This window comes from Ochotona curzoniae, unplaced genomic scaffold, assembly GCF_017591425.1.
Source record: "Ochotona curzoniae isolate NIBS_2020 unplaced genomic scaffold, NIBS_Ocur_1.0 contig_1, whole genome shotgun sequence".
Taxonomy (NCBI): domain Eukaryota; kingdom Metazoa; phylum Chordata; class Mammalia; order Lagomorpha; family Ochotonidae; genus Ochotona; species Ochotona curzoniae.
In genome coordinates this window covers 35,921,049-35,945,827 of record NW_024464918.1, presented here as the reverse complement: position 1 = coordinate 35,945,827, position 24,779 = coordinate 35,921,049, and the positions used below count along the sequence as shown (strand labels likewise).

General features: G+C 47.1%; 3 protein-coding genes across 5 annotated transcripts in view; 1 reads left to right on the top strand and 2 right to left on the bottom strand.

Moving 5' to 3' along the window:
• Positions 1–13,012, top strand: part of AFF4 (AF4/FMR2 family member 4) — a 69,577-nt gene extending 56,565 nt beyond the window's left edge. For all 3 annotated transcript variants that reach the window (XM_040971570.1, XM_040971561.1, XM_040971579.1), the window contains 8 exons: positions 1,328–1,422; positions 1,982–2,045; positions 2,155–2,291; positions 2,540–2,611; positions 5,471–5,564; positions 6,636–6,679; positions 7,534–7,754; positions 10,902–13,012. In XM_040971570.1, coding sequence (XP_040827504.1) covers positions 1,328–1,422; positions 1,982–2,045; positions 2,155–2,291; positions 2,540–2,611; positions 5,471–5,564; positions 6,636–6,679; positions 7,534–7,754; positions 10,902–11,029 — 855 coding nt within the window. In that variant the 3' untranslated portion in view covers positions 11,030–13,012. The remainder of the gene's footprint in view (positions 1–1,327; positions 1,423–1,981; positions 2,046–2,154; positions 2,292–2,539; positions 2,612–5,470; positions 5,565–6,635; positions 6,680–7,533; positions 7,755–10,901) is intronic.
• Positions 13,013–17,220: 4,208 nt separating this feature from the next.
• Positions 17,221–18,065, bottom strand: LEAP2 (liver enriched antimicrobial peptide 2). The gene is made up of 3 exons (XM_040971593.1): positions 17,988–18,065; positions 17,709–17,848; positions 17,221–17,507 (listed from the first exon to the last, which is right to left on the bottom strand). The coding sequence occupies exons 1-3, from the start codon at positions 18,042–18,044 to the stop codon at positions 17,471–17,473; spliced, it is 234 nt and encodes a 77-aa protein (XP_040827527.1). The 5' UTR covers positions 18,045–18,065; the 3' UTR covers positions 17,221–17,470.
• Positions 18,066–23,196: 5,131 nt separating this feature from the next.
• Positions 23,197–24,257, bottom strand: LOC121153821 (cytochrome b-c1 complex subunit 8). The gene is made up of 3 exons (XM_040976566.1): positions 24,151–24,257; positions 23,872–24,038; positions 23,197–23,486 (listed from the first exon to the last, which is right to left on the bottom strand). The coding sequence occupies exons 2-3, from the start codon at positions 24,023–24,025 to the stop codon at positions 23,392–23,394; spliced, it is 249 nt and encodes an 82-aa protein (XP_040832500.1). The 5' UTR covers positions 24,026–24,038; positions 24,151–24,257; the 3' UTR covers positions 23,197–23,391.
• Between the last annotated feature and the right edge of the window lie 522 nt (positions 24,258–24,779).

The following is a 24,779-nucleotide window of genomic DNA, read 5'->3' as shown; positions in this document are numbered from 1 at the left end:
TCTTATGAAAGAGTTGAGGGAGGGCAGTTGGGTCTGTGGATACACTGGGGTGGACTTTGCCAGCCAGTACACATTGGAGGGATTTTCTAAGCCTTGGAGCAGTGAGAACCATGGTATCTGGGCTCTCCAAGCCACTCAGGTGTGACCCTTGGTGCACTCTGCTCTACATCTGGGTCTCCAGGGCTTCATCTGTTCCCAGGTGCTGGAGTGGTTTGACACCAAGGAACAACCCTCTCCCCATCCTGGATGCAGGAGAGGAAAGACATTGGGGGAAAAAAAGGGGTCCTCCCCACTCTGATCAGAGGCTCACATACATGTGCATCCTTCTCAATTGTACAAATATTAAAAATAAATTTTAAACAATGGACATAAAAGGCCATGTTGACAGGGAGAAGAATATTCATGCTGTTGAGAGGATAAATTTTAAGAAGGCTGGGCCCAGCGCCGTGGCCTAGTGGCTAAAGTCCTTGTCTTGAATGTGCCAAGATCCTGTATGGGCGCCGGTTCTAATCCCGGCAGCTCCACTTCCCATCCAGCTCCCTGCTTGTGACCTGGGAAAGCAGTTGAGGACGGCCCAAACCTGGGGACCTTACACCCACATGGGAGATGTGGAGGAAGTTCTTGGCTCCTGGTTTTGGATCAGCATAGCACCAGCCGTTGACAGCACCTGGGGAGTGAATCATCAGATGAAAGATCTTCCTCTCTGTCTCTTCTCTTCTCTGTATTATCTACCTTTCCAATAAAAATAGATAAATCTTAAAAAAAAAAAACTTTTAAAAAAATTTTAAGAAGGTGGTTAAATTTTTTAAATTAAGCAGATCTAGATATCATATTAAAAATTCTAACAATGCCATTTAAAAGTTGTTTGACCTAGGGTAAATTACTAAACTTTCTTGACATTACCTTTTTTTAATTTAATATAATAGCAGTACTTAGGATTGTTGGAGGGTTAATGAGTTTATGAAGTGCTTTGACAGTGCCAAGGATGTAGTAAGCACAGGATGCCTGTATTACTTCATCAGTCAGTAGTGACCGATCAATTTTGCCATAAGTCGGATTGCCATTTCGAAGTTGGTTTTCTGTTTCTGTTTTAACAAGTACATAAACCTATGCCTGGCACATAGTAGTCCCTTCCTCAATAAGAGAATGTTTTGGTTATAACCTGTTCTGTGGAAAATAGTTGACATGAAAAGCTAATACAAGTTTTAAAGCAAGAAAATTGATTACCAAAGGCAATGGAATTTTTTTAACCAGTGGCTGGAGATACACTATAAGTTTACTTTTTAATCTCTCAGTTTTCAATGTGGTTATATATTTTGTCGGTCAGGAAAAGGCTCCAAATAGTGCCTCTAACTGTCCTCCGTCTACACCGACTCCTGACACGTCTAAGCCTCGGAGAACAAAGCTTGCCTTTGATGACAGGTGAGAGCAATATGATTGTTTTATTTCCTAAGGAAATCATTCCAGCAAATCAAACGTTCATTTTAATTTCTATCAACAGCCAGGATTCATGTGTGAACCCTAAAATGTTTGGGTTTTAACTTAAAGGTTCCGACTAGGCCAAGGACTGCTCCTTTAACCTAGCACTGTGATCTGATATGCAGAGTAAATGTTCTCTCCTGGAAGGCTTGGCTGCTGCTGGCGCCACTGCCTAGGCTGGAGATTGTCTTGTAGAAGGAAGAGCAGTGTTTTTGTAATGTGGATTTTTCACCCCTACTTTGATAAAAGATTTTCTCCTGCTCACATCTTTTCTGTTAATTTTTCAAGCAAGTTAAAAAAATAAGTAATAAATACTTAGGAGCTTGGTTTGTCATGATTTGGCCAAAAGGATTCATGTTCATAATCCAATCAATACATTTTTGAGAAAATAAGTGAGATAATTGCCTAATAAAAGCTTAGTTTCTGTACTTTTGGACAGCAAAACTGAAAATATAGCACAATTATGTTACCCTGTGAGTTACACTGAAAATTTCCATTGCAGAAGTTACTCAGCCGACCACTATTTACAAGAAGCAAAGAAGCTAAAGCACAATGCAGATGCATTGGTATGTCAAGATTGTCCTCACAGTTTGTATTAATCAGCCTAACTTTACTTCATTTGTTGCTTGTGCTTGTTGTAAATCCCTACTCACTGTTTTATTCTCATTTCTGCAGTCGGATAGGTTTGAGAAAGCCGTGTACTATCTTGATGCTGTGGTGTCTTTTATTGAATGTGGGAACGCGTTGGAGAAGAATGCTCAGGAATCCAAATCCCCGTTTCCTATGTATTCAGAGACAGTGGAACTCATCAAGTAAGTGGAGAATTGCATTGTGTCCTTGGCAGTGCGGTGTCCCAGCCTGTCTGGGAAGGAGCTGACATCACAGTGAACTCAGTGGGGTGCTTACTGCCTTATTTCCCTTGGATAGGGGGCGCTAGGTGATCGAGTTGGTGTTTTTGCCTCTGTGTTTGGTTTTGGTTCTTGAAGGACAACAGAAGCTGTGAGATTGAGTTGAGAATGTATGTTGTGTTAGACACGTATCTGTTGTTGCTCACTCACAGGTACACTATGAAGCTGAAGAGTTACCTGGCACCAGATGCTACAGCTGCAGACAAAAGGCTCACAGTCCTCTGGTGAGTGTCGCCCTCGCGGCTTCCGCCAGGCCGCCAGCAGCTTCTGATCAACCCTGTGTGCTCTGAGCTGAATGTTAGCCTGGAATCCGAGTTCTGTGACTCTGACCCAGTTCTGAGTCAAGCAGGAAATAACAGTTCCTACTGAGAGGTTGTGAAAGCTTTTAGTTGTCGTCACTCCGACCCCTCGCCTCTATGGGGTGAGGCTTTACTAGGGCACTCCATTCTTCCTTTTTTTTTTTTTAATTTTTTGGGTTTTTTGACAATTTTTACATGGTTAATTAGGGCACAAAGGTTCAAGGGCTTCAGGAAATTGGGTAAGACTATTATTTCCACATTCTCTCTCTTTTTTTTTTTTTTTTCCTGTGCCTAGGATAAAGGAAGTCGCCCCACCTGGCCTCCCACCAACACCAGGTCCCTGATGTGGGGCATGCTCCAAGGGTCTTGCTCAAGTGGTTTTGATAGTTCAGCAGCTATGAATTGCTGCCAATCTGGCCATTCCAAGCACGATAAAGTCATTGCAGAATCCACTGATTGACATAGTCCATCCTTAGAGTTTCCATTTGTCTGTTTTTTTCACTGTCAACATATGGGTAGAGTAGTTGATTGGTTTGTTCTATCCTCTCTTGTGGTGTCAGGTAGCCTTTGCAGGTTCCGATGGGCTAGGGCACCCCATTCTTTGTAAATGGCAGTTTTTCCAGAATGTTCTGGGTTGTGTTTTTATTCATTTTATTTATTTGAAAAGCACGGAGTCAGAAAGATCTTGCATCTACTGACTCATTGCCCAAAGAGCTGACCAGGCCAGGCCAAAGCTGGAAGGTGAGAACTCAGTCTCCAGTGTAGGTGACAGGGACCCGAGGACTTGCATTCTGAGCCGCTGCCTTCCGAGGTATACATTAGCAGGAAGCTGGGCTGGGAACTGGAGCCGAGACTCCAACACAGGCACTTGGCTACTGGAAGTGGTTGTTTCAAATGACATCTTCGTCACCAAGGCAAAGGCATGCCCTCTCCCCCCACTGTTTTAAGTACCTCTCCTCTCCTTTTACAAATGTACCTTGTTTGGGGAACAGCCTCTAGCTTGCGCCGAATACAGAAAGCATTATTTTGTTATTATTTATTATTATTTTTTTTTTGCTTAGTCCCAAAATAAATGAGACAAATAGATGAGTTTAATTATTAGTAGACATTTTCTTGGCCTGGTCCCATGTTTAAAGTGGGGAACACAACTATGAATAAAACTGACAACAGTCCTGTTTGTCATGGAGTTTATTGTTATAATGTAAAAACAGCAAGTGTCAAATACTCATTCAGCTGTGTGAGTGAAATCCATTGAAAGGAAAGTCAGCGCAGCCCTGAGTCTGAGAAGCAAGAATGGGAGCAGACATTAGGTCGGTGCTGAAGACACCCACAGCCCACATCCGAGTGCCTGGGTTCCTGTCCCAGCTCCCAGAGCCTGCTTCCTGCCAATGTGCTCCCCCAGGCACAGTGACAGTGACCCTCCTGAGAGTTCCTGACACCAGCCTTCCAGCGGTCTCGCTTCTGGATTCCCCTGCCCACCTTGTTCCTGCTGCTGCTCTGGGCATTCAGAGCGTGCACCAACAGGCAGGCAGTCTCTCTCTCTCTCTCTCTCTCTCTCTCTCTCTCTCTCTCTCTCTCTCTCGTCCTGCCTCTCAATTTTAAGATTTATTTTTATTTATTTGAAAATTAGTTACAGAGAAGTAGGAGAGACAAAGAGGTCCTCCAGCCATTGGTTTATTCCTCAAAGGCTGCAACAGCCAGAACTGGGCCAAGCCAAAGCCCAGAGTCATGAAGTGAATTGGAAATGGAGCAACCAGGATTGGAACCACAGCCCATGTGGGATGACAGCATTGTAGGCGAAGTGAAGGGGCCTACTTCACTGTGCCACACACTGATCCCTAAATATGTATATATTTTAAAAAGATAAAGACTTGGAGACAAGAAGACCTACTAGGCAGAGGACACAGAGGGATGGCAAGAAGCATGCGCATCGGAGACACTGAGCGAAGAGCATGACTGGCTGGGGCAGGGTGATCATGCTGGACCCCTGTGCTGCGTGGTCAGATTTTTGCAGTGTTGGAGTTATGTTGTTCATAGTTGAGTGTCCAAAGTTGTTAGCATTTGTTGTTGTTGGTTTTTTTTAGCTTCAGATTATTTGTAATTTGATTTGGAGGTTCTTTACCTTAACAGTTTCATTTTATATTTCATTTTTCTTTCTTTTTTCTCTGTTTTTTCTTTCCTTCCTTATTTGTTTAAAAGATATGATCAGAAAGGAAGGGAAAGAGAAATTGATCTTCCCTCCTCTGGCTTACTTATCAAATAGCTGCAATGGCTGAAGGTAAGCTGAGCCAGAAACCAGGATGTTCTTCTGAGTCTCCCACACAGGTGCACGGTCCCAAAAACTTGGGCCATTCTCCATTGCCTTCCCAGTCCACAAGCAAGGAGCTGGATGGGAAGTGGAGCAGCTAGGACATGAAGCAGCATCAATGTGGGATCCTGGCACTTGGAGGTGGAGGGTTAGCCAGTTGAGCCATTGTCCAGCCCCTCAATCATTTGTTTCAGTGCAAGCATTACTTGGATACATTGGATGAATGAGCTTTTGATTTTGAATAGCAGCAAATGATGAGAGTTAGTGCTGAATTTTAGACATTCCCATCCCCCACCCCAGGATTTATACCACAATTACAGCACATTTTTTGGTTTTGTTTCAGGGTGAATGTTATTCACCTTAAGCCAGTGTTTGTTATCATGCACTAGTCTTGTACTCTTACTAAATGCAAAGATTGCCTGTGCCGATATGACCAGCTGTCCTGCTTAAACAAACTGCCCTTTTCCATTTGCCAGCCTGCGCTGCCAGTCTCTGCTGTACCTGAGGCTGTTTAAGCTGAAGAAGGAAAATGCTCTGAAATACTCGAAGACACTCACGGAGCACCTAAAGGTCAGTGCGCCAGGGGACCATTCTGTTCCCCGGAGGCAGAGTTTGCAGGCTCTCATTGCCAGCCCAGAACTGCCCTGTGTTTAGGTAAGATAGCAGGACAGGGGCCACTGTGTGGGCGCTTTTAGATAGGTTTGAGATTTCTTGGGGTGTATCTAGATGCACATATAGCTCCTTGTAGAATTTCAGCAGTTGTATGTACTTCAATAGCAATCTCTTCCTTTTTTAAAATATGTATTTGTTTTTATTGGAAAGTACATTTACACACAGAGAGAGACCTCCCTTTCATTGGTTTGTTCCCCAAATGGCCTCAAGAGCCGGAGCTGAGCCAATCTAAAGCCAGGAGCCAGGAGTATCTTCCTGTCTGCTGTACAGATGCAGGGTCCCAAGGCTTTGGGCCATCCTTTCCCAGGCCACGAGAAGCAAGTTGGATGGGAAGTGAAACAGCCAGGACATGAACCAGCACCCATATGGGATGCTGGCATTTGCAGGCAGAGGATTAGCAGTTGAACCATTGTGCCTGACATACCCTCCCACCCCCCGCCAATTAATGACATTTTGTTTACACAGCCATTCTTTAGACTGTTGTCTTAGCTTCCTAAAACATCTTTGTGCTTTTTCAAATCAGTACTACATAAATCCTCCTAGAATCTTTCTGTGATTACTTGGAACCCCTCAGTAGGTTAGCCAGAGCCTACAGCCTCAATCCAAACTCTTAACCCTGGTCTGTAAGTCCCTTACGGTCTTGTGTTTCTTGTTCAAACCTGTTTTACGTACATTATATGGGTCATGTACATTCTTGGTACATAGTATGACTCGGCCCTCTGCCCTCCCGGCTCCATGTTATCTGTCTGGATGTGACTCATTCTTTCCTTGCCGACTGTGAAGTCTTCCAGATCCCAGCTCTCACCTAGTAACTTCTTTCTGTTGTGTATTCACAAATGCACACACGTAGGCTTCGGTATCTTAAATTTATAAAGCCTAACACCAGCTCTGGCTCAGAGCCAGAGTTGGGTGTATCTAGTACTTTTTAAGTAATAAGGGTTTTTTCAAGTACATTTTCTTTTTCCACAGAATTCCTACAATAATTCTCAAGCACCATCCCCCGGTTTGGGAAGGTAGGTATAATTTTATCCGACAAAGCATGATTTGTGACAAGTTTATTTGTAATGTAAAAGCGGGATGGATAGGGTCCAGCTCTCAAAACTGGGAAAAAATTACTACTTTAAAAATGAAAACCATTTCTAATAAAGTAAGAGTTGATAAGAGAAATCATCCTGAAAGATTAAAGATGGGATATTTTTACTTGGGGAAATTTTGAGTTTTTCGCTGCACCTCAGCTCTTCTCTCAGTTGATTCCCATGACGTGAATTTGCCACAGTGGGCTCATCTTCCTCGGGTCTTGGCATCACCAGCATCTGTTAGTGGCATAGTTGCGGTTTGTCCCCCAGCCCCACTTCACTCCCTCACCCAGAGGGAGGGAAATAAACACGAAGTCTCTTTTCTTTAGTAGTTTTATTCTTTATTCGGTTCATTTATTCTTGAAAGAACTGACGTTCTGCATACTTGTACCTTTTGTCACCTCTGAATAATTGAGCTGACCCGGAAAAGTGCAGTATTTGTAGGATTCAAAGCAATATGAACAAGAGGCCATCGCAAGCCTGCCTAGGTGGGGACTTGTGCTGGGCCAGAGAGAGGGCACGCGGCTTCGAAGCCCTTGAGCCGCCGCTAGCAGGGTGTGTTGCGTCTTCAATTGACCATCTCCTGTTCTGATGTTATTCATTATAACAAAGGATCTAGAGGATTATAATTAAACATAGTGACCTTTAGTGGGAGAAATTGTGCTTCTGAAGTTCCTTCTAGTTAAAAGAATCCAATTGTCAAAGACTTCATGTGGCGTCCGTCGGGAGTGTGTTGATTGAGAAGGCTCACCGCGTCCATGTGAACCTGCCTCCTCTTTCTCTCTGTGCAGCAAAGCTGTTGGGATGCCCTCCCCTGTTTCTCCCAAGCTGTCGCCAGGCAATTCAGGAAGTTACTCCTCTGGGGCCAGTAGTGCTTCAGCAAGTGGCTCGTCAGTGACCATTTCACAGAAGATCCACCAGATGGCAGCCATCTATGTGCAGGTTACATCCAACTTCCTCTATGCCACCGAAATTTGGGACCAAGCTGAACAGCTTTCCAAAGAGCAGAAAGGTGCGTGGGTATGCCAAGGAGGGATGGAGTCGTTCAGAGGGCTGTTCCGTGTTTAAATTGTGGCCTAATTTAGAGCTAACAGTCTAATCAGTTTTCTACTCATCTCCACTAAATCTAATTAATTCTGTTTAAAAATTACAACTCATGACACAGATAACTCACACTAAGTTGTTTTTTGGCCAAAGACAAATAGGCCGCTCTTCTGCCACATTGAAGTGCAGTCTTACTGTAAAAGTGATAAAATTTGTCTTGTGTTTGAGGATGATGGCCTGAAGTTGGTTACAGGCTTAGGCTTACATCTAGTTATCTGTGCACCTGTAATATTTAGTATCCAAGAAAGTACCTAAAACCTTGTATCAAGCCACACAGCTCTGCAGAATACTGAATTAGCCCAGCAATCTGTGCTCTGTTGTCCCAGAGAACATTCACGTACTTCAACTACTGACAGCCAGAAGTAAATCCAAGATTCATATCCTAAAGAGGAATAATGGTGAGAGCAAGATAGAAGACAAACCCCAAATTAAACCTAAAGTTAGGAGTCCGGCAAGGTTGCCGAGTGGCTGAAATCCTCACCTTGGCACATGCCGCAATCCCATATGGGTGCCGGTTTGTGTCCCGGCAGTGACCTGTTCCGACCACTTGGGGAGTGAATCACCGGATAGAAGAGCTTCCTCTCTCTATATCTGACTTTCCAATAAAAATAAACAAATCTTTACAAAAAGAGAAAACTAAAGTTGGGTTTTAAAAAACCTGATTTGGGGCCCGGTATGGTAGTCTAGTGCCTGAAGTCCTCACCTTGCCTGTACCAGGATCCCATATGGGTGCTAGTTTTTGTTTGTTTTGTTTTAAGATTTATTCATCTTTAATGGAAAGTCAGATATACAGAGAAGGGGAGATACAGAGGAAGATCTTCCCTCCATTGATTCACTCCCCAGGTGGCTGCAATGGCTGGAGCTAAGCTGATCCGAAGCCAGGAACCAGGAGCCTCTTCTTGGTCTCCCACGCAGATGCAGGGTCCCAAGGCTTTGGGCCATCTTCCACTTCTTTCCCAAGCCACAAGCAGGGAGCTGGATGGGAAGTGAAGTAGCCAGGATATTTGATCCCAGTATGTTTGTTTGTTTATTTATTTATTTATTTGTTTATTTATTTATTTATTGAAATTTTCTTTATCTTTATTGGAAACTCACAGTTACAGAGAGACAGAGTGATCTTCCATTTTTTTTGTGTGTGTGTGAATTTTTATTATTATTAATCACATTGCATTTTGTGACACTGTTTCATAGGCTCTGGGACTCCCCCAACCGCTCTCCATACCCTCCCCCCATGGTGGATTCCTCCACCTTGGTGCAATATTACAGTTCAAATTCAGTCAAGATTCTTTCATTGCAAGCATAGAGTCCAGCATCTTATTGTACAGATAAATTCAATGGTTTCTTGGAGAGACCATCTCTGGTCTGAAGGCAGAGCTGGCAGAATCCAGTATGTTTTTTCAAGATTGATTTATTTTTACTTGAAAGTCAGAATTACAGATTGAGAGAGAGATTTCTGCTGATTCACTCCCCAAGTAGCCGAGCCAGCCTGAAGCCAGGAACCAGGAGCCTCCTCTGGGTTTCCCACATGGGTGCAGGAACCGAAGCATTTGGCCCCCTCTGCTGCATTCCCAGCCATTAGCAGGGAGCTGACTCGGAAGTGGAGTCGCCGGGACTCAAACCTGTACCAATACAGGATGCAGGAGCCACAGGCTGAGGATTCCTAAGTCTGCTATGCCATGGTGACTGCTCCTGTCCACACTGTAACAACAGCTACTGAAGTTAGCCATAACTGCTTTATGTCATGTTGTTCCTGTCTATATCAGTTTTTCTCATTGTGTCAATGCACCTTTAAAAAGTCGTTTGATTTGGTTTGGGCAATGGATGCTGAGAAGCCAGGCCAGAAAATGTGTCAGATTGTGGATTTCATTGATCCTTTCCTCAGGATGCTGCTTAGCTTCCTCTGCCCATTCACTTCCCTTATACAGTAGTTTCCTCTTGAGACTTAATTCAAGTTCAGTGTTTCAGATAAGCGTGCTTCATAGAAGGTGCTCTTGTTTTTAATTAGGAAGCGTGTAGCGAGGCCCCTTTTTGGTGATAATAAGATTGGCCAGTGGATTCAATCTGGTGGTGTCACACTGACGGGTTTGGTGTCACGTTTCATTATTAAACAAGTGATTACACTGGGCTCCAACCTCAGGATACTGTCCTCGCTCTTTCTCTCTCTACCCCACTGGTTTTATATAACGACCTGTAGTTGTTTATGTCGGAAGAATTCCCTTATTTCAATCGCCTGTTTTAAAAAATCATCTGAAAACGTGGCATGTGAGTACTAGTGCTGTGGCACAGTAGGTTAAACTTCCACCTATGGTGCTGGCATTCTATATGGATGCCAGTTCAAGTCTGAGATGCTCCGCTTCCAATCCAGCTCCCTCTTATTGCCTTGGAAAGCAACAGAGGGTGGCTCAGTTCCTTGGGCCCCTGCACACATGTGGGAGAGCTAGAAGCTGCTTGCTTCAGATTGGCTCAGCTCTGGCCCTGCAGTCATTTGGGGAGTGAACCAATGGATGGAAAATAGCTCTCTCTTTTTCTCTGTCTCTTCTTTTCTCTGAAACTCTGCCATTCAATTAAAGCAAATCTTTAAAAAACAAAAGTGGCATTTGTTATGTGAATGGTGTATGCACCTGGTCAGAGCAGGAAAATGACACGTAGATTGTTAGGGCAAATACACCAGAATAATCTTCCTTTTTCTGTCTCGGGCTTTTTTTTTTACACAAAAACAGATCATATTTTGAAGTAATATAATATGTTGTTGCTCTAGGTCTTTATTTAATGGTGTTTGTTGTATATAGTAGCAATCTATAATTTCTGTCAGTAGATTTTGTTTGTGTATAAATCACTTTAATTCCTCACAGTGCATTCTGTGGAAGATGTTGTATAATTAGGAAGCAAATATAACTTCAGAATTTAAGGTAATTTGTTCTAAAAGATAAAAGTAATATTTTAGGATGGGGAGTGATATTTTTTACTTCCCATGAATATTATTTCATGGTCTAGATTCAGAGTTTTAAAGCAGTGATTCAAAAGAATATTACTTAATCAATGTGTTTGTTTCTAGAATTCTTTGCTGAACTGGATAAGGTGATGGGCCCACTCATCTTTAACGCGAGCATCATGACAGATCTGGTCCGTTACACCCGGCAGGGACTGCACTGGCTCCGCCAGGATACCAAGTTGATGTCTTGAACTGAACATATTCTTGATGCCTCTGATTTTTCTCCACAACACTGTGTCACATCACAAAGGAAACTGCCATAACCATGCCACCTAGTTGACACTAAGAATGAGGAACGATTTTCTCCTCCTTGGTCCGTGTGTTGTTTTTAATAACCCAAAACCATCGTTTCAGTTGACCCTTTCAACATGTCCAATGTGAAAAATTATTTAAATGCAGCACAGTTGCAAGATGCTTTATAATAAGATCGAAATACCAGTTGTGATTCATAACTAAGGAAATGAAATTCTATTTATTTTAATTTTTCTAAGTTCCCAGATTGGGGCTTGTTTGAAACGTTAATTATTTCTGCCTATAAATTTACTCTATTGAATATTTAGCATAAATTTAATGTAAACATTTTTATTTATATACTTTGGGAAGTTTGTTACCTAATAATGTCTTTTTGTGGTAGCTCTTCTAAGAGTTAAGAGTTGGTTCATCTAGAACATGGACCTGTGTGTCTATTCCTACTACCTGAATATTATTTCAAATCTTAACTACAATTTTATTATTGTAGAATTGATGCTTAGTATTAAGGATATTATACACATGAAAAATCACTTAAATATGAGATGTCATTCTATGTGGATGTGAAATGAAATGTGTCTGATTTGGTATGCATTACTTCAGAAACTGTGAATGTGTGTTTATAACACTAGAACAATCACAAGGTGTCTAGGACTTGCATTTAATGCATTACAGAAGAGAAAAGGCAGCTTCCCGGGAGAGTGATAGCATACTGAATGGTTTCATAAAAGGACAATCTTGAACTATAGGGGTTTTATTATAAAACCGTGTGTTCTTTTTTGCTGTCAATCATTTGACACTTAATTGAAGCAGAGTAAATTACTATGGGGAAAAAAAGCAAAAGATGGTCCATCTCCTGAGGGTTGTTGCCGGTGTCTCTTGAATTGATATTTGAAGGTTACAAATCTCTCTGCCAGTTTCCTTGTCTCGTACTAGATTGTACTGTTCTGACAAGAGCCTGCGGCGAGTGCTGTGGCGTGGGCTGGAGCTTCGAGGGGTGTGCTTTTGCTGTTCAGCTTACAGTTCTAATGCCCAATGGGGAGATGATGAGTTTTTCTCCTTTTTAAACATATCTTGTATTTACTCCCTTTGTATTGCGAAGGCCCTCATCAATGATGTATGTTTCTGATGGTATCAGAAAATTTGCGCTAGAAAAACACATCACTCGGTTCGTGCTGAGCTCTCTGGGGAAGCAGAGGGAGCAGGGGCCAAGCTTGGGAACCAGCTCTGTAAGAACTGTGTCTCCAGGTTCCTTTCCCTGTCACATGCATGTAGGAATCAAGGGTGACAGATGGACCTTCCATATTTTATTTGTGACACCCCTCTCTTGTCTCGTGTGCCTTAAATCTTACCTTTCAATGAAAACTCTATGGATTGTTTACAGATGAAGTTTTACACTAGAAGCATACCGCCCATACGTAGTTGGTCTTCTATAGTAATATTAAATTCTCTTTCCTTTCAAATCTTCTTTTAGGGCCACATCTGTTTTTCCAGTCAATCTAACGCTTTTGTACATGACTTAGTCTAACTAGTTGGATAATGCTGCTTCAAAAAATAATTTGTCCTTCTTCTCATTCCAAAAATGAATCCGTCCAACCCAGGAGAGAAGGAAAAAAAAAAAAACATGGCCCTACTGCACGTAGATGGTGGCTGAGGCCTGAAATTGGAAAGGGAGAAGATGGGCGGAAAATCTCAACATTCAATGGTGCAGTGAATCTTTTTTTGTCTCCGAGTCTCTTTTACACTTCTTTCTGAAACTAGTGAACTCGCATCGTCCTGTGACCTGCTCTGTACCACGTTTGTTTGTTTTTTTTTTAATGTATCATTAACAGTTGAGATCTGTAAATTATGTTGGATTTAACCTTTTTCTCTTGGAGAAATTGCCTCTTAAATCTTTCTGATTGAACCTTAGTGTGTCCTAGGAACAATTTTTCTTAAGAGGACAACTTCTCCCAGTGCTCAGAATCGTAAATTAGTGAGAAACACCTTGTGAATCCAGTCACGCACGTGCCCTGTCCGTCTGCCGTGTCTGACGCCAAGCCTGCCACTCGCTGTGATGTCTTCGGAATGGAATCCATGCCTGCTGGGCTCCTGGCCTTCTCAGCAGCCGCAGTCAGCAGGAGCCCTCTGCGCCCTGATGTGTTCCGGCTTGCTGTGTGCCCTGACAGGCAACCAGAGCACTTCTCGGGCCCCACTGATGCTTTGTGAAAGCAGTTTCCGGATGTCTTATGGTGCTGCTCCACAGATATATTCTCCTTAAAAGTGTTCATTCTTAGAAAATGAATTGTTCAAGCTTTTCATTGTGGAAGGTTTTTCCCAGCAGGTGGTAATGGGCAATACATCAAAATTGCCTCCCAAACAGCTGAATCTTCACCCTCCTAGTCTGTGGAAATGCTACTTCCTCTCTTGCATGTCTGTCTGCTGCAGCGTTCCGTGTCGTCCTCTGCTCTGGCGCATACTCGGGTCTCCTTAAAGGCGACCACTCCTTCCCCCACAGTACGTGTCCTCCGTGTCTCCTCACCATTTAGAACTCAATTTTGACAAGTGGCAGAAAAACTTTTTGTTCGAGACTGACACTTCATATGTAGAAATTATAGAAATAGCACCTATTTCTACAATTCCTCTGTGGACTGCTCTTGTTAGCCCACACTTGTTTGCCTGGAGGCAGCAGCCCACACCACTGGACCCTTTACAGGCCACCAGCGACCCGCTTGTGGTGGACAAAGCTGTCTCAGCAGCCTTGCCAGGCCTAGCTGCGCAGTGGGGAGCGCGCCCTCCAGGCGATTCAGGCTCCCCCAGCCCAGCCCGAGCTCCAGTCTGCAAAGAGTCCAGCCCTTCCCTTGCCTCAGTGCCACCTTTTCCTGAGCAGGGAGCCAAGAAAGTGACTTTTCGAGCAGTGAGTACTTCCGAGAAATTCATAGTTGTAGTTGCTGAAGAGTGGAGAAGACCAGCCACCACTGATTGCCTTCTCCGGTATCCACGCAGCTTAGGGTGATGATGCACGCCCACGCCCACGCCCACACCTGTCCTTCTAGGGGAGCTCTCACATCAGAGACTCCGCAGGGGCCTGGGCTGCACTTGGAGTGACACACTTGTGGCTTTATTAGATTCACTGTTTCTGTTTTAATTGTTGTTTGTTTCCTTTCATTCACGGTTGAATCAGCTAGCCCAGAAAGCATTTTGTGCAAAATTGACAGAAACTTTGGTACATTAACTCGTAGTGGATGAGCTTGCGTTGCGCAGCAAGAGCCTACAGAAGGCACCTGTTAGGACGGAAGTGCTGGCCCCAGCGGCCAGGGCTCAGTGGAGTCTCAGAGCAGCCGGTGAGCACTCCACAGAGTGATGCTTCGTTGTGCAGGGGAGGGCGCCCGGTGCACTCCTCTCAGCATGAGGGTATGCAATGTTGGATCTTAAGATTATGTACACATACACACTTATATATATATGTATGTATGTATGTATGGAAACATGAAATTAGTTCGTCAAAATGTGTGTGTTTAGTATTTTAGCTTAGTGCAGCTATTTCCACATTATTTATTAAATTGATCTAAGACACTTTCTTGTTGACACCTTGAATTTTAATGTTCAAGGGTGCAATGTGTATTCCTTTAGATTGTTAAAGCTTAATTACTATGATTTGTAGTAAATTAACTTTTAAAATATATTTGAGCCCTTCTGTAGTGTAATAGGGCTCTCATGGGGTGGGGAGGGGGGAAGAATTTTACTTTTCCAATTGCTGTTTGAGCAAAATGGCTTCATTGTGTATGTTGATTTATAGGGGTTTGTGTCTGGTCCCCAGGAACATCATTTGGGGTTGGGGGGGTGACTGTTCTAGAAAGATTGTGATGCCTTGGGTTTAAAAAACAAAAAATCCAAGTGACCTGGGGAGCCAGTGCATTTGAAATCCATACAGACTCGTGTAACTCATCCTCCCAAATGAATGGAACCCAGACTTCAGTGTCACATATCAGTGTGTTGAAGAGGCAACTTTTCTTCCAATAAACTGCATATGGAAGGTTGCTCTTCAGGAAATCAACAGAAAAGCTTGGGTGGCTTGAAATATACAGGGACAAGAGGCCAAATGGGTCAGGTTTGTGAGCATGCTCAGTAATGGAGAATTCTGCTTTGAGACCTTAACCCTAAAACCAAGCGACAGGAAGAGTGCTATCAGTAAAGCGGAAGCTGGTCTTAGTTCCTATTGACATGAACCCTGTGATTAATAGTAAACTCGTCTCCAGAAAAGGGAATACTAAGAATAGCTGTATCTTAATGCAATGTGGTCACAGGATAAGGTGTCTGCGTTGTCTGAAGTCGTATCACTCTTAGGGGCAGCCTAAACCTGTAGCTTCAGACATCGCCATGCAAGGGAGTTGGCTTTGAGGATCGCGAGCGTTGGTCTGTCCTTGCCACCACCGTGCCGCTGAGCATGAACTGCCGCTCTGAGCACAGAGCTTCCTGAACGAGAGCGGGAAAGCTTCTGCCCAGAAACTCCCGTCACCCCGAGTTTGGGTCTTACTGTTTCCGTGTGAGGTGTCCTTGCAGCTTTTAGTCATTGGAGTTTTCTGTGTTCCTTTCTGGAGATGAGCTATTTGAAAATACTGCCTTTCCAATCAGTGCCATGGTTATCTATATTGTTGAGTTTGTTGTTGCTGTTCAAGAAGTGTCCCCTTTATACAACTTTTTGCACGCACCTGGCAAATCACCGACCTGAGCATTCAGCAGTACTGGGGTACGGGGGAGGGGTGTGGGAGGCTCACGGACAGAGCTGGCCCGACTGGCAGTACCTAGAAAGGCACCACCTCGGGAGGGCCGGACGTGGGCTTGGTAAGCACAGGTATGAACATGAAAACTTTCTATCTAGCCTCCGTTTTGAGTGGTTTTAAGAAATTTTGTATATGGAGGGTGGAAATGCTTATATATTTATTAAAAGTTCTTTTATTTGAAATTAAAATTATTTGGTAAATAACGGTTTGATATTTGGGGAGGGTTTTGGAGGGGAAATGACGCCGCTGAGAAATCTTAAAGCCGTTGCTTCTGCAGCAAGGTACTGTTAGTGAGGGGGGTGCCCTTGTTTTGTACAGGACCCAGCTGTTTTTGTTACATTCTTTTATCCCAAATATTAAGGCATCTGACATTCTCAACCAAAATTTCAATTATATACTGTGGGGTTTTTTTTTCTTTGTTGCAATACATTAAAATTTCAGAGGTACTTTGGGGTTCTAAAGCTAGAATTTCTAAGTCAGTATGTGCATTTCACATAATAAAGCTGTTAATGGTGAGCAAAGTATTATAATACTAACTAGATTTTTCCACATCTGTATAGTATATTATATGTATTTTGTGGTATTGAGATTATAGAAAGTTTAGAGTGTCAAACATGCGTTTAATGTGTATTTTTAAACAAATTTATGGCAATTAAAATATTTGGAGACAAGGGTATCACATTTCAATTTGTAAAGATCTTTTTAACTCTACTGTGTCATTAAGATGCTTTGTATAATGCCAAACCATAGCTGGAGAGACTAAGTTTAATAAATATCAAATAGATTTTCTGTATTAAAGTTTGTGTACACTGTGCTCTTTCTCAGCTCTCACTCCGTTTCTGTGCGGTTCCAGTGCTGTATTTCAGCATCCAGTACCTGTGTTCCACAGGAGACCCTGCCAGCTTGGGTCTCACATACCGTGGCCACAGCAATTCTGAACCTGCCAACTGTGCGTCCTCGGGGTATGGATCAAAATTCACCCTGCCCAGGAGAAACCTCAGATATTCTTTGGTGTTCCTAGTTGCCTGGGCCTTTATGAATTCATGAAACTAGATTTTTCTCCCAGTTCTGTCTTAGGTTCATGCAGTCATAGACAAAGTTGGGCCCAACCTGTCTGACATGTCTCTGACAGTTCCTGCAGGAAGGTGAAGGGGCCGGGAGCCAGAGCCACAGGCTGGGGCCTTGCCCAGCGTGATGACACAGCTGCGGCCTGGCTTTGCCCTTAAGCTGCCGTTGTGTTCTCCGTGTGATTCTCGGGGCAGGTTTTTGGGACAGTCATCTCACCACACTCTGCCCCTTTTGTTATCGGACAATGCTGGATTTTTGCTATCATGTACACATTGAATCCTTCAGGAGCTAGGATTTCAGACTTCCAGTTTCAATGAGACATTTAATAATATTTGTAGAAAAATAAACTCTAAAGTGCAAAGCTTATTTAACACTCATCCACACAACAACATTGTAAAAAGAGATGGAGACCAATTTAAAACATCTGTCTTTGAATATTAAAACACCCAGGTTGCTTCACCTGGGGATCTCCCGCCAGAGCATCATTAACCAACATCCCATAGGATGGAGTCTTGTCGGAGGGGACGGCTGGCCTGTTCCCTAGAGTATCCATCATTCCTGGGCCACACTTAGGGAGCAACGTCTTTTTCTAGGGGAAGAGAAAACATTTTTTTTAAGACATGGAGTCTGGAGTGCCCAGAGCACTTCTGCTGGGCTTCATTCCTCTCTGCTCAGTGGATGCAATTGAAGGGGACAGGAGATGGGAACCTCCCACTCTCTGACCGCGCTCCCTTCCCAGCCCTGGTGGAAGCCTCCGTCCTCCCAGTCACTCCTTCCCAGTGTGCCTCACCTGCACAGCCTGGTGATGCATTCGGCACTGTCCCGACACGAGGCTCCAATGGGCCTCAGGGAGACCCCTCTCCAAAACGGGGTCATCCTCCGCAGCCGCCTCTTTGCCAAGCTCAGCTCTGGTACTGGGGAGCCCCCAATCTGTAGAGCAGAAGCAAATTCACCACCTGAGGGGAGGAGCAGGCCATTGCCGAGCTCCTGGGCACTGAAGCAGGGTGCCACTGATCAGCTGCGCTTGAGTTCCACCCCCACTGCCTGCTCCAGCTGGCCCCTGCCTTACCTGGCCCACAAGCAGCAGGCAGATCATGAGCACCGCCAACAGCTTGAGGTGCCACATCTTGCTGAAGGCAGGGTGTGGGCGCCTGAGGACCACGGAGAGTTCCCACTTCCTTTTATAGACTGGTGTCTGCCCTGGCGTGGTTGCCAGGTGAGATGGGGCAAAGTTTCTATTTGTAATCAGGATCAGTTTAATAAGTTAATGTCTACCAGAGGACTGTGCTCAGGGGTTGCCTTTCAGGCACGTTGTATTGACTGATCTGTCATCTGGACTTTGAGTGGTTGTGTTGCACATCTGGACTTTTTCATCTGTTTTACCCAAAGTCAGCACTGACTGCTGTTCCCTCCCTCTGAAAGCCACCTGAAACCACCGAGGGAGCCTAGGAACTTGGCCAGATTTCTGTACCGAAATAGCTCAGTGAGATCACGCCCATCAATACAGAACTCTAACAATGAAGTCTTCAAAGATACCATTGACCTCTTTGGGCCTTGTCCGGGAAGGGAGCACTGGTTATGGTGTGAAGCGGTCAGCTGGGTAGCACCAGCCCACAGGATTTATGGTGCCCTGGCCCCTCTGCTGTATCTGTGAGCTACCAACCCAGCGACCTGTGCCAGTTCAATATCCTTGTGGACCGAAGACCCAGCTGTGGGAAACTGAAAAGTTAGGCCAACCTGCCCTCTTGCAGGCTGCTGGGTGTTTTGTTAAAACATATGGCTGGGGAGGGGAGCTGGAGCCCCTAGCCTCAGAGAGCGGCTGAACTTGTGCAATGGCAAATAGCACTGAGAGCTTTGAGTGAACAGGCTTTCTTCTAGGACCACCTTTAGGCTTTGGTGGAGCTCCCCTTCCTGGCAGCTGCAGGGCAGCAGGCACAGTAAGGCTGAGCTATCTGCAACCAAGCCAACCAAGCCAAGAGCTTCCCATGGCCCGGAATGATAGGCCAAAAAAGACCCGTAGCAAGGCAGCTCATGTGGCATCCCACTGAAGACTTGGCCAAGGAGACACAGGACATGTGGAAGTACAGCAGGATGGGCACCAGTCTTGGCAGCCAGGCCAGCAGCAGGTGCTTCTTGCGATGGGAGGGGATAGTGGGACCAGAGCTGGGATTGGGCAGAATGTGACTCCACAGATCTGTCTTGCTTCCAGTTCTCAGGACCATGCAGCCACTGCCTACACCTTGGGGGAACCTAGCAAGTCCAGCTGACCGTTCTACACGTGGAACACAAGTGGGTTGCTCCCTTCACCCTGAACTTGGCCACTAAATAGATTGAGATATAAGGCCCGTGAAGGAGCTTATGGGGTTGGAAAGAAGCTGTGATGACCTAGTGAACATTGGGTAAAGAACACAAAGCCGATTAGATAAGCAAAAGACCGGCAACGTGCTGTCCCTGCAGCCAGCTGGGTTGGAGGACTCGGTGCCAGCCTTCCCTCAATCAGCCCCGCAACCTACGTGACATGCCAAATGGCATCTGGAGATAGGATTTCTGCTAGCCCTCCGTTTCTGCCTTTGTACTCCAAGCACAACCCAAGAAGCCTGTAGGTTTATCTGTAATGGCTGTGCCCCATTCCAGAGTGGGCAGCCCTGGACTCCCTCCCCAGAGAGCAACAAGGCCACGAAACATTTATGGCTGGAAACTCTGCCTTGCTGGCCACCCTCTTCCACAAGACGCGACTTCCTGGTGATTGTGGACGTATCCATGTATGTGAACTCTCATTTTGTTTATATCAAATGCAGAGGCAAAGCAGCAGCAACTGTCCACAGCTTTCCCATTCGCCTCCAGATTGAGGGAAAGCCTATTTCTGAAGCTAAAGTACTGGAGCTTTTAAATGCATGGGCTCTTGGCCGAGTGACTGGATTAACAGCGTGCCCCTTCTTCCTGTGCCAGGGCTTAAACACTCCTCTACAATATGAGTTGCGGGGAAGGCATGCGCGACTATAGGACCCTGGAGTCTGCATGGGGGCTGAGCGAGGCCAGCCCTGCCCACTTAGGGTTTAGTCTGTGGCTCAGTCAGTGAGACAGGAGCAGACTCTGTGCCTCTCTGGGACTGACATTTGCATGCTGGAATGATCCGTGACAGGAAGAGAATAAGAGTTTGGCCACTCTGGACTCAGCTCATAGAGACTTGGTGGCCTGGGATGTAAGGCGAGAACCAGGCCAAGGTCACCTGAGCCACAGTGTGAAACACATTCCAGGCAGAGGGCAGATCATTAGGGCCTGGTGGTAACCAGAAACTTCTGTTGTTCCTGAACAGGAGGAGTTTAATAAAAGATGAAAGACTGAAATGGGAAAACTTTTCCAGGTAAAATTTCAGTGCTGGGGCAAAGTATTTGCTCCCCTCTCCTCCCCCACACCCCCTCCCCTAGACTTGTGGGCCTGCTTCAGGTAGCTCAGTGGCTTGGGGACTTGTGCTGGCCCATGACACAGAGCCTTAGGTATCGCAGAGCCCTACATGCAGAGCCATGTAGCCAAAGGCCGAACAGGAGCTGGTGGCCCCAGCCCAGCAGCAGGAGAGGGAGTCCACTCGGGGCTGGGGGCTCCAGGCCCAGGGGTCATCGAGAGTCCCTGATAAATGACACATCCCCTATTAGCATCAGAAACACCAAGCTACAGCAGCTCCCCACCTTCTGCACCCCCAGCGGCCTCAGGCCCCGGGCTAGGCCCCAGCTTAGGGAAGCCCCTGAGCGAGACAGGTTAGGGCAGCCTTGAACACTTGAGCTAAGCAGCATTAGGGATACAGAGGATTCAGTCTAGCAAGTACAGTGCCTGGTCGCAGCTGAAGAGCAAGGGTAAGGATGATTCTCCTGAGCTGGTGTCTCCAAAGATGTCAGAGTCAATCCTTCCTGAACGGCCAGAGACTCAACGAGGCCAGGAGGAGGACGCGAGGCTGGCCAGCTGCAGGGGGAGCTCAGGGCTGCCTGCCAGGGCAGGACCACCAGCAAGCGAGGTTGCCCAATCTGCAGGGTGAGGAGGGTAACTGCACCACTTGTTCAGTTCTGCAGCTCTCATCAGTTCTCAAACATGTTGCAATACTTGTGAATAAATCTGAACAACGAGCCGAGAAAGGATTGGCACATGTCTGGGAGGGGGAGGCGGCAAGGTTTCCTGACAACTGCTCCTGTGAAGCCTGTGCCACCTTGTCAGACCGCTGTCATTCATTTGATCATTGCCACCTCCCAAGGCCTTTATGTGAGCCAGCTGTCAATGAGACATTCCCGCAGCTGTGGACTGCAGACTGCTTGCTGGTCCACTGTGTGGAAGTGGCTGGGCGTTTTTGTTTGTTTAAGACTGACTGACTTGAAAGGCAGAATTGGGGCCAGTGCAATGGCTCATCTGGCTAATCCTTCACTTCCAAGCACTGGCATCCCATATGGGCACCAGTTAGTCTCCCTGCTTGTGGCCTGAGAAAGAAGTGAAGGCTCAAAGCCTTGGGACCTTGCACCTGAGTGGGAGACCAGGAAGAGGCTCCTGGCTCCTGCTCCTGTTTGGCTCAGCTCTAGCTATCGCAGCCATTTAGTGGATGTATCTTGTTTCTCTCTGTACATCTGCCTTTGCAATGAAAATAAATCCTTGAAAAGAGGCAGAGTTACAGGGAATGAGAGAGAAATGGAGATGCTCCACCTTGTGGTTCATTCCCCAAATGGCCACCACAGCCACATCTGGCCCAAAGCCAGGAGCTTCTAGGTGCTTCAGCCCACATGGGCTCGGGGTTCAAGCACGTGGGCCATCTTCTGTTGCTCTCCTAGGCCACTAGCAAGGAGCTGGATCCAAAAGGGAGCAGCAGAGGTTTGAACCAGGGCCAATATGGGATGCTAGCACTCTAGGCAACAACTCAGCCCCCTCTACCATGACTCTGGCCCTGAAGGGACCATTTAAGGCTTGGGCCCAACTCCCTTTCTCACCATCAGTGGTTTTTCATGGATTTTACTTTCAAAGTATTTCAACATTGGGCCTTTTCCTAACACTGTCCTAAAACTTGACACAGAGTTCCCTGTCCCCAGCACCTGGGCAACAAGAATCCAATCCCTTGAGCCATCACTGGTATCTCTGAAGGGCAACATTGGCAGGCAGGCAGGGTCAGGTGTCAACCCAGGAATGGGAGCTGAGGGCAGGTAGGTCTAAACCAACATCTTAGTCTCTAGATGAAGCACCTACTCTTTTGTTTCTTAGAAAGCAGCATCCATCATTAGGGTAAGGGAAAACATGGGGCCATATACCTATTTGTTGTGGCACAACACGTTAGGCTGCCCCCTGCAACATGGACAACGCACACCCTGAAGGGTGGTTTCAGCCGTTGCACTTCCAGTCCCACTCCCTGCTAATATGCCAGAAAAGCAGTGCGAGCTAGCCCAAGTGCTTGGACTCCTAGCACCATGAGGGAGAATGGGCTGGAGCTCCTGGCTCCTGCCCGGCCCAATCCCAGACATTGTAGCCAGTGAACCAGCTTCCTCTCCAAACTGCTTAAAATGATCTTTAAAAAATAAATAAATAAAAAGGAAAGAAGAGTCTGAGCCAGAAGCTAAGTCAACCTGTGGAAGCTGTAGCTAACCAGCAGGAAGTGTTCTTGGAGCTTCTCCCACAAAGGAACAGTGTGAGACACCACCATCTCCTGGTGAACATAACATGGCGTTGTTCTACTAAAAAGATCACCCAAAGGTTCTTTTTCAAAAAATCTTTCTTCTTCAAGATTATGGGAACCAGTGCTGTGGACCACAGGGATTCACCCACCTCCTGGGACAGTACCCCTTCTTTTCCATTCACCAGGCATAAGCCAGGATCCACAGCGCTGGCAGGAGGCCCAGACCTTGGGCCACCACCCCAGGCCTTCCCACGGATACTAGCAGGAAGCTGGAGCCGAAGCTGAGCAGCTGGGACTTGAACCAGTGCCCTGGCCCAGGACGGTGGCCACCATGTACTGTCCTCAGCAGTTGCACCACACTGCCCACAGCAGGTGCAAAGTTTTCTGACAAAGGGCCAGAGTCAATGCCGAGGCTTTCTGACCCTGCTGCCCGTCAGTGGTCGCCTCCCTTGTCAGCTGCCTTCCTCCTCCAGCTCCGGCTCACCTCAGCAGAAGTGCTCACAGCTTCGCGCTAAGAACACACCCTCGGGGGCCACACTCCACCGTGTGTAACTATGGGCAAACTACTTCTCAGTGCCAGGCAGGTGTGAGACGTACAAGTTCATTTGTGTCACCAAGAAGGGGCCTGAGGACGTTATGAGAGTTACAACACACTTGTCAGAGTTTATTATCATGGGATCAGAAGGTGACACCTACACCCCCCTCCACCACCGGGATGCCGTCGGGGTTCACGCTGAGGAGCGGAGCTGCAGGAATCAGGGTCACACCAGAGTCTGCTCACAGAAACGCCGGATGCACCTTCAGGCCTCCACGTTGCCGGCCCCAGAGCTGCTCACTTGTCATGTTCGAAGTCAGCTGGGTTCTTCCTCTTGGACTTGGCAAACTCCTCATTTCCCCAGGTGTAGACCAGATAGAACACCACGAACGCTGGGAGGACCCAGAGCGGGGAACACAGTCAGCACAGGGCCGACACGCCACGCCGGCCTCCTGGACACCGGCCTCCAGACAGGAGCTGCCCGCATCCACAGTAAGGGTGACCCAAACAAAGCCGGGGGCTGGGGGGGACCCTCCTTCCCAGGAAGATGTGCCACAGGGTCGCTGCCACCTCGCCCCGCTCAGGACGTTCTGCTGCACATCCCAACACGCAAGACACCCTTGCATCAGCGCTAAGGGCAGGTGAACGGCCGTGACCTGCAGGGGCGCCCCTAAGTGACCTCAGGCCAGCCCAGCCCTACAAGTAGGTCCGTGGGGGCAACCCGGGGCAGCTCGGGACAAGCTCCCGCGCGTCCAGCCCCCCGCCCCGCGCACTCACGCGGCACCACGCGAAGCACGGACGCCCGGGAGCGGCGCAGCACGTTGGGGATGCCCTTGCTTAAGAAGTGCGGGAAGGCGCGCTGTTCGAAGGGCGACAGGCTGTAGCTGATGACATGCCGCACCCGCGCCAGGTTCCCGAACTCGCGGCCCATCGTCGCGGCGGCCCTACGGAACCCAAGGCGGACAGGGAGCGTTGGCTCAGCCTCGGGACGCGCCACAGCCCCTCACCCTCCCGGGACCCCCGCCACCAGCCGCCCGTGCCCCCCGACCGCCGCACCGGGGTCAGCTCGCCCTCCAAATCCTACGAGCCGGACGCCGCTGTCGCCGCCTTGCGTCACTTCCGGCAGGATAGGCGACGGCTCTCGCGGAGGCCCTGAAGTCACTTCCGGAGGGTACCATGTTCTAGATGTTTCCAGGGGAAGACGCCTTCGTCCCCTGTCTTTCAGGGAAGTGGCCGGGCGCTGGGCGCTGGGCCGCTGGGTGGGCGAGTCCTCCGGGTGCGTCGGCGTTTGCGCCTGGTTGTGTCCCGGGAGCGCGGCGCGTCTGTGGGGTCCCGGCCAGGAGGCGGCCAGGGTGCCGGGAACCCGGACAGGGAGGGCAAGGAGAACGTGAGGGTCGCCGACGCCAGGGTCCCAGGGCCTCGGTAGGCTCTGCCAGGGCTCCGCACGCGGGCTGCCGCCTTCCCCCACGCCGTGACGCGGTCTCAGCAGGCGCGGAGGCGCCGGGTCTCGGCCCGCCTCACACGCTCGGATTTCCAGTGCCCTGGGAATGCAAAGTCGGGTTGGACTTGCTCGATCTCCAGGGAGCTCTGGTTGTAGCTCTTTTGAGGCACCTCCAGTGCTGTTTGTTTTGCCATCCCCAGCAGCAGTTCCCGTGGTGGGGTTGGCCGTTGTTGGGCACCCCTGT

Bases quoted from the DNA above. Each gene is read 5' to 3' on its own strand.
- LEAP2 (XM_040971593.1), bottom strand. From the start codon at position 18,044: ATGTGGCACCTCAAGCTGTTGGCGGTGCTCATGATCTGCCTGCTGCTT. The intron at 17,849-17,987 runs GTAAGGCAGGGG...TCTGCTCTACAG, and splicing joins GCCTGCTGCTTGTGGGCCAG to ATTGGGGGCTCCCCAGTACC. The intron at 17,508-17,708 runs GTGAGGCACACT...CTCTTCCCCTAG, and splicing joins TGCATCACCAGGCTGTGCAG to AAAAAGACGTTGCTCCCTAA.
- LOC121153821 (XM_040976566.1), bottom strand. From the start codon at position 24,025: ATGGGCCGCGAGTTCGGGAACCTGGCGCGGGTGCGGCATGTCATCAGC. The intron at 23,487-23,871 runs GTGAGTGCGCGG...GGGTCCTCCCAG, and splicing joins CGTGCTTCGCGTGGTGCCGC to CGTTCGTGGTGTTCTATCTG.